The sequence below is a fragment of the Lineus longissimus genome, chromosome 7 (assembly GCF_910592395.1).
Source record: "Lineus longissimus chromosome 7, tnLinLong1.2, whole genome shotgun sequence".
NCBI classification, from domain to species: domain Eukaryota; kingdom Metazoa; phylum Nemertea; class Pilidiophora; order Heteronemertea; family Lineidae; genus Lineus; species Lineus longissimus.
Window position 1 is genome coordinate 200,736 of NC_088314.1, and position 8,300 is coordinate 209,035.

Consider the following 8,300-nt stretch of genomic DNA (forward strand, 5'->3'; position numbering starts at 1 on the left):
TCTACCGAGCGAAACGACTTCGATTGGGAGCGAAGCGTCTGGGGGCGAAAAGGTCATGGAGTGAAACGACTGCAATTTCTCCGCACAGGTGGCGCTGCAAATCTTTGGGGTAAAAAATGTGAATTTACTCATGAACTACCTCCATTTCCAATCAATTTATCGATCTTCAATGACTCAAAATGCTTGGGAATCAAGATATGAGGTACGTTAGTATATATATGACATGGTCAACCCTTAATTCTGCTCTTGAAGCTGATCACTGGATGCCATGATATTGATCATTGATAGGAGTCTGATCTGTCAAAATCAAAATGTAGGGCCTAATATGGTTGATGAACTTTCCAGTGATCATTTCTGACTCACCTTGACTTGATGACTGTTAGCACTGTTTAGGCCTTTCTTTTATTCACATATGCACGGCATGTACACTGAAACCATTATTCTGATGAATTGCTTTGGCCGAGGCCCGAGGCTCTGTAGTGTAGTCGTGTTGAAACTGAACCAGCAATATTCCCATCTCTCTTCCACAGTATTATCATGATTATAACATATTCAGTGGTCTTCTTTCAGGTGACAGTGTTCGTGGAAGACACAGAGTTTTGATGGAGGCCCATGCATCAGGGTATCGGAGTCCATCGGGCTCGCAATCAGATGATCCACCTTCATCATGTAGAAGACATTCCACCAAGAGAGGAAAAGGCCGAAGCAAGGGAAAGGTTTGGGAGAAGGTTGCTTGGTTTACAAGGAAATCAAAGAGTAGAGAGCAATCTGAGCATGCCGCCCTGCCAGATGACCTGGAGGCGGTCCTTCCTGTAGACATGGAGTGTGACTCCTCTCCAACAACCCCAAAGGATCCTCCGTCCATTGAACACTTTGTGTGGTCAGAGAGCAGCTCTTCCTCAGAGTTGGAGAGTCCCAGTATCATGCAGAAGTCACATTCTTATCCAAATAGTGAGATTGTGGATCAGAGCTGTTTAAGGCCAAGCATGGCACGTGCTTTGTTTCAACAAATTGAGGCTGCTAATTTGTATCCAAAAGTATCAAAGCCACCGTGGCAGAAACGACAAAGTTCTTCAAATGGCAAGAAGAGAAATAGTGCGTATGAGATCAGGAAGGAGGACTACTTGAATGATAATTGGAACAGCCACAGCCGAGAAGATCTACCGATGGCCAACTCCATGCCGCGCCATTTAGATAACTCTTACATCAAACAATATATACACAAACATTGCCATTGTTCATTCTGTTGTGACTGTGATCAAAGTGTGAAGACTAATGTGAATGCATTGATTGGTCTTGGTCCGTTACAAGCCCATTCTCATTCCTCTACACATGTATGCAGCAGCCGCAATGGTCTATGCAAGAAGCGACCCATGGCTCAAGGTGAGGCAGATTTAGCGTGTGTATGCAAGAAGCGCTCAAGCTTTAGCAGTTTGGAAGAGCTCTATAAACGGGAGTACAACATGGAGACACATTCTGGTCTATTCAACAGTTTGCCACATCACTTCGGTGCAAGTGGACGATGTGTGTCTGTTCAGAGGTCTGGCACGACACGGTCACATCTTGGCTTGCGGTCAGAACTGTTCTGCAATGCTCGGCAAACTGTGTGCAATGTGAAGGACCATAAAGACCCCTGCTCCAATTCCGATGAAGTGAGTTGTTCGAATCCATCCCCGAAGGATAAAGTGTCTCCTGAAGAGTTCAAGAACAAGCTGAAGGTAAGTGGTGAGGGGCTCAAAGCTACCATCTTGACAAGTGTGTGTATGATAGAGAAACAGGACAGCGGGAATATCTCGATGCAAACGTCCAGTAGGTGTCATGTTCTACTACTCCCATGCAGTCAAGCAATTGGTTTTGGGAAAAAGTGTGGACTCCTTGAAGTCAATTTGATCAGAAGTCAACTGAGGATGAAATAATATAAATGGGATCCTTATACTAGTCCGATAGCCTCCTTACTTGCTAACACCTGCCTTACATTTACTGAAGTCAACTACTAATGTATGTTTCTCTGTTTGTAGAGCATGAAAGAATGGTTCAAAGACTTCAATGATGAACAGAAGAATATATTGCTCAAAGAAATGTTGGTAAGTGAGTTACTGATGCAGCGTCACAGAGTCAACAAATATAGCACTTGTGAAATTAAACCATTTCAAAAGTACAAGTTGGAAATGATAACATATTACATATTGACATTTCACCTGCAAACATGAGTTGATATGTACTTGTGGTGTTGTTGGCCGACCGTCCTGCTATCAGCTTGCCTGGCATCCAGTCTACAGCAGCAGCCACTTGATTAAGGCTGTTGTTTTGGATGAAAGTTTACACTTGTGTTTCAGGACGATTGTGAATTGCCTCAGATCCATCTGCTCTCCATCAAAATGGAACCAAGACTCCATGAGGGTTGTCCTCCGAATTGCCAAGATCTTATATCCTGGATGCCGATCACTATCGCCCTCTATATCCTCTCCTACCTCGACCCAGGTAAGCTGTTTCCTCCTGTCCATGGAGTGTGGTGATGAAGTGCATTTTTAAGGCACTATTGTTTAGCGATATGGCATTGTATACTTTGAGTTGGATGTATTCTCAAAATCCTTGTGGGGATATATTCCTGTTGCAGAGGGTGAGTTACGATGTGCTGCTGGATGACACGAGAAAACAATCAAGAAATGATCAATCCGAAATTTTGTTTTAACGTATCATAATTTGGATGGTAGAGATCAAGGACAAGGTACGATAACTTGGCCATAATCAGTTCAGCAGTTGAATATTACAGCCGCTACATGATGATGCATACCTTTACTTTCAGTGAGTTTGTGTCGTTCATCGGCTGTTTGTTGTGCCTGGTATCAACTAGCCAATGAGCCGTGTCTCTGGCAGAGATTCTGTTACAGTGTCAAGTGGAGATTGTCCAGATCCGGTGAACAGAAACAGCTGTTACAACATATCCTGCCTGGTGGAAGTATTCATGTGAGTACTCCTTGTCTAATCCAGACCTTGTTAGGATGAGCAGGGCCAGGGGTTGCCGGTTAGCACCTTTAAAGAGAGACCCTGCACCTTTCTGAGTAATCGTGATCCTAGATCAAAGCCGGGGGTTCCACATCACATAGAACAAGAGAAGCTGGAAATCCAGAGGAGAATGGCACATGTCTCTCTATGCAGCTTTTCGTTTTGGTCCTGTTGTGGTAGTGACTAATGTTTAGATGTCCTATTTCAGTGGAAGGAGGTGTTTGCTGAACGTTACCGTCTGAGAAACAACTGGTTGACAGGAATGTGCCATGTGAGAACATTTGAGGGTCACACCCAGGGTGAGTATTCTAGCTGGCACAAGACCACTTATATAGAGATCTGTAAACTGGCCCTGTAACTTGATACATTTTCAAAGTAGTCATGTTTGACCCAATTTAAAACTAAAGAAGATTGCTTTCTTCATGCCAACTGATGATTATGACTTTGTCCTGTATATTTCATCATCACTTTACCAATCACTTTTACAGGCATATCATGTGTTCAGTTTGATGATACCCGCATCGTAAGCGGATCTTCCGACAAGACCATCAAGGTGTGGAATATCAGGACAAACACTCCATGGTCCGTTCAGACATTGGTCGGTCATTCAGGCACGGTTCGATGTCTGCATCTGGAAGGCAACCGTCTCGTCAGTGGCTCAACAGACACAACCATCAAGGTAAACTTGACATCTATCGTCATTCTATTATTCAGACTGTTCAGAGGATTCATAGTATTCAGGGAGAGATTCCCCTTTGGATTCTAAGGTGAACCTTCAGCTCCACAGTTCCGCAACAACTAGTTTGTGTAGCCTACAGTACATCTGTTGTTTTCCGGGGTTTTCACGATCGGTATTACAAAATGTTCCTTGCAGGTTTGGGATTTATCTATGCAACAAAGCTGGTCTAGTATCGCATGCAAGGTGACCATGATAGGACACACAGACACAGTCAGGTGCTTGCAGGTAAGGCTGCCAACAGTTTGATACTGGTCTCTTCCACAATACTCTCAGGGGGAACTTAGGAGTAAGGACCCTGGTCTCTTCCACAATACTCTCAGGGGGAACTTAGGAGTAAGGACCCTGGTTGCGGCTCTCAATCAGAGACTTGGCAGGCAACACTCCCATTTGTCTGGTTGAAGGTGCTTGACATTACTTCCCATGCCATTATCACATCTAATCAACTGAAGCATGTTTCATCTAGCTGTCTGAGCTTGGACTCGAGCGTTGTGTCATTTAGAGTTCAGGATTGTGTTGTGTTGTTTTGGGACTATTTCATTACAATCAAAAACTACCAGTCTCTGAGAGTATCCTTATTCTTTGAGCAAGATCTCGGATGATGTCAACTGAATTGTATTCTTGATTGTGCAGGTTGACGATGAGAAGATAGTGAGTGGTTCGTATGACAAGACCTTAAAGGTTTGGGACATGAGGACTGGAGACTGCAGGATGACTCTTCGTGGACACAACGGAGCAGTTCTCTGTGTTCAGTTTGATGCAGAGAAAATAATATCAGGCTCGAGTGATAACTCCATCAAGGTGAGTTGACTGCTATACTCCTCGCCAGTGAGAGCTGTTTGGCTGCTAGGAGACTGGTGTAAGAGAACGAGAACAGAGTTTGATGTCATCCATCTGTTTGTGAACCAGTTTCTTTAAGAAGTTAGCCAAGCATTCCAGGTGGCTTTACATGGTTCCTATCAGTGTTCTCATCAGATTATAAGTGAGAGACAGTCCTGTCATTGTAGATGTTGACTCCTTCTCTTTCTTTGAAGGTTTGGAACTTTGAAGGCCTCTGTGTGATGAGTCTGTCGGGTCATCACGATGCAGTGACGTGTCTTCAGTTTGACAACACGAGAATCATCAGTGGATCACTTGATTGTAATCTGAAGTTCTGGGACATTGTCACTGGGCAATGTAGCAATACTATTGATTGGAAGGCATCAGAAGGCCATACAGGAGTTGTTAGGTATGTCTCTTACCATTGATGAGAGGTTATGGCAATCATAATCAGTGTCATTGCCAATCATGCAAGGTCACAAGTATTGGTCAGATTATACCTACCTACAGTTAAATCATCACATGTTGACACTCCATGTCAGTGTCCATTTAGTTGACCCTGTGACCACCTGGTTATCAGCCCGTCGTGATACTATTAGAGGGGCACAGTTTCCCAACATGTTTTCTAAGTATATCTTCGTTGAACTTTCAGATGCCTGCAGGCTGACAGCTGGCGGGTGGTGAGTGCCTCTGATGACAAGACATTGAAGGTTTGGAACCTGGAGACAGGGAAGAGACTGACGACGCTCAAGAATCATACAGATGGTGTCACATGTTTACAGTTCAATGATAGCATCATAGTATCAGGATCTTATGACAAGACAGTAAAACTATGGGACTTTAGCTGTTGTTAGTGAGGACACAGACAATGTGTTCCTTACACAAACAGGTTTATCAAGTACGGATCACAATCCCATGACAGAGAAATCACTTTCAAATTAGACTGTGTATGGTTTACGATGTAACTGGTGGTGGTGACAGAAACACCTCTGAACGAGATTCCCTGAATGTGATTTCAGGGTCTGGATTTAGACACTACGGGTGAATGTTGTGAGTGTTATGCGTGAGAAACCTTTCAATACATTGTGAAACCTTGTACTAGAAATGGGTTTTATCTCGGTGAACACAGAAACGAAGATACAGCTCGTTCAGAAGTTCAACATTTTCAAAGTCAAATTTTTTTTCATAAGTCAAAAATTTTCAAAGTCAAATTTTTTTCACAAGTTCAAAATTTTCAAAGTCAAAAAAGTTTTGGGACTGATGATGTTTATTCATTTTGAGCAGAAAAAAAATCAAGTGAAAAAAATATTTAGACTTCGAAATTTTCACGAAAATATTCTAGCATTTTTTGTATACATTTTGCTGGCATATTCACTTACAAATAATTCTAATATTCAATATTAAGCAAATTTTAATATATGTTTACTCTGGACATTTTTCAGTTAATTGTGGTGTTTTCACTGTTCTGATAGTAATGGGGATTTCTCCAGCAGTACCTTCCTCTGAACTTGAGATTTTCATCTGATTCTTCTTTTCTGTGTCTCACTGTTTGGGTCAAAAATACATAGTTTTTACTTGACGAAACCTCTTTTGAGGGGAATAATGGTAATTCATGAGGGGCTTCGCGTCCAGATTTCATTAAAAGAAAAACAAATGCTCAAATACTAGCAATTGATACTATATGTTCTAAAAAGAACAAAAAAAAGGCTTGGTGTAGCTCCTGTTTTTAAAGCATTCTGGATCACATATCTATTCATATTGTCTAATTGTTGAGTGTAAAGAGTCTAAAGTGAATTTATAACACTGCTGTTTTATCTCTTCATTTATAGCACATTTCATAAAACAAGAACAGAATTCTTTCAATGTTCACAAATCAAGCTAGGACAGCTTTCAGTTGACTTTGGATTTAGTTGAATTCAGTGACACTAGGTGTCAGCACAAGCTCCTGATCTTGTTCTGGAGTTGGGAGTATTCGATTCAATTGTCCAGCTTGACCCTTTCCATTTTGTTTTTTTCATTTGTTGATTTGGCTTGTTCAAAGAAATGTATTTTGCACTGGTTGCAGAAGTACTGTTGTATTTTATTGTATATTAGTATTTTGTTTCAAGTTTTGCTGCTGCAAGTGAATGGTGATCACTTATTGCTAATTGCCAAGATTTTTGTAATCAGGGATGTAATGACATAGTGACAGTAGGCTGCAGCCTAAAACTCTAAACATTATGTAACATTTTGTTGTTTTCCTGGAAATAGTCGGTAGACAGTGGCCACAATCACAGCAGAGATACAACTTCCTTGCATTATGTGTTTGAACCGCATGGTGCTAGAATTTTCCAGGGTGACATCAGAAATGGGCTTGCTTTGAATGTGCTTGGGATTGCTACCTCTCCAGCACAATACAGATCAACTGGAAAACCTTAGCAATCATATTTCAAATGCAAATGTGCTGTGAATTCACACAGGAGCCGTCACAACTTACAAGTTGCTTGGGATATCCACCTCCACTTCTGCAAGTTCAAATCAGTGCCCCTATTCAGTGCCATTATATGTACTGTGAAGTCCATCAGGAGCCGTCACAGCTTTTGTCTATACAGGATCTACATCACCACAGTTCCTGCTATCAAGTCAGCGGTGGTGACAGCTCCAGACTGATTTTACTGTCCTCTTATTCCACTGTCGCTATACAGCATTATTTACATAGTTTTGCTTTTGAAGTGTTTTGTATTAGAACATTGTGTATAATAAAATACTGAAATGTTAGAATTACAAGTTGCTTTCATTCTTGTTTTCTGTTTGGAGCACACTTCCAGTACACCGAGGCACTGGCATTTTTAAGAAAGACTTGACAAAACGTGCATTACACCCAATCCATCTTACGACCCGATGTGCAGATGACAGTTTTACACGTAGTATTCCGTTTCTTCCAATGGCCATGTTTCTGGCAATTGAACAGGACAAATATTCTGGTTGCTACAAACTCCAGTTGGTCCATACTGTTCAGGTGTTGGCCTACCAAGTAAATCATAAATGAAACACCGAGTCAAGAGGATTTCTTTTTATAATACGAGATGATTTTATTTTTCTAGTCAATCATTACAGGCAAAGTCCTGAAAACATTCTACCGCAGGTGCTATATCAACGTGATGTGCAAGCTAAACTCGCCCTTGCAATAGGATCACATTAGACGATGAATGGGATGTTTTTTTCCCTCATATTTCAGTTCAGAATTCCACGTCTAATTAGTTGTTCCATTTTTGGCACTTTTCGCTTGGAATTGGGAAGTACTTTTTGTCTTTGTTATTATTAACCCCTAGCCCTGCCATTGACAAACTATTGTCCGAGTAGATGATGTTGGATCAGAAATGTAATCGTAATCATGGACCATCGCGAAACGAGCACAGCCCATGATAGTTGGGAAATCCCATCCGAGCTGTGGCCAGTATCAGCGAAGTCTTTTCTATCCGTTCTATTTATTCATCATTTCCAACATGTTGTAGGTGTATCATTGCCACCAAAGCTCAGCTCGGGGTCTCATCACTTCAGGACAAGTCCTGATCAAATAAGATCATAGTGTATCGCAAGAAACAGAACCAGATGACAATGGATTGTGAAAATAGTGATGACACACCATGCACACTGACTCATGCACATGGTGGGTCCCCACCCACCCCAACTCCCCCCTCACTTTCTCAAATGTAAACCCCTTTTTTCCAAATTTCCAAAGTTTGGAGAAATCAACAGA

At 41.7% G+C, this 8,300-nt stretch overlaps 1 protein-coding gene across 1 annotated transcript; it reads left to right on the forward strand.

Annotated features, from left to right (window-relative positions):
- The first annotated feature begins 97 nt into the window (after positions 1 to 97).
- Positions 98 to 7,315, forward strand: LOC135491374 (uncharacterized). The gene is made up of 11 exons (XM_064777195.1): positions 98 to 202; positions 571 to 1,718; positions 2,019 to 2,084; positions 2,337 to 2,481; positions 2,807 to 2,967; positions 3,215 to 3,305; positions 3,495 to 3,685; positions 3,881 to 3,970; positions 4,376 to 4,543; positions 4,777 to 4,970; positions 5,214 to 7,315. The coding sequence occupies exons 2-11, from the start codon at positions 603 to 605 to the stop codon at positions 5,413 to 5,415; spliced, it is 2,424 nt and encodes an 807-aa protein (XP_064633265.1). The 5' UTR covers positions 98 to 202; positions 571 to 602; the 3' UTR covers positions 5,416 to 7,315.
- Positions 7,316 to 8,300: the final 985 nt, after the last annotated feature.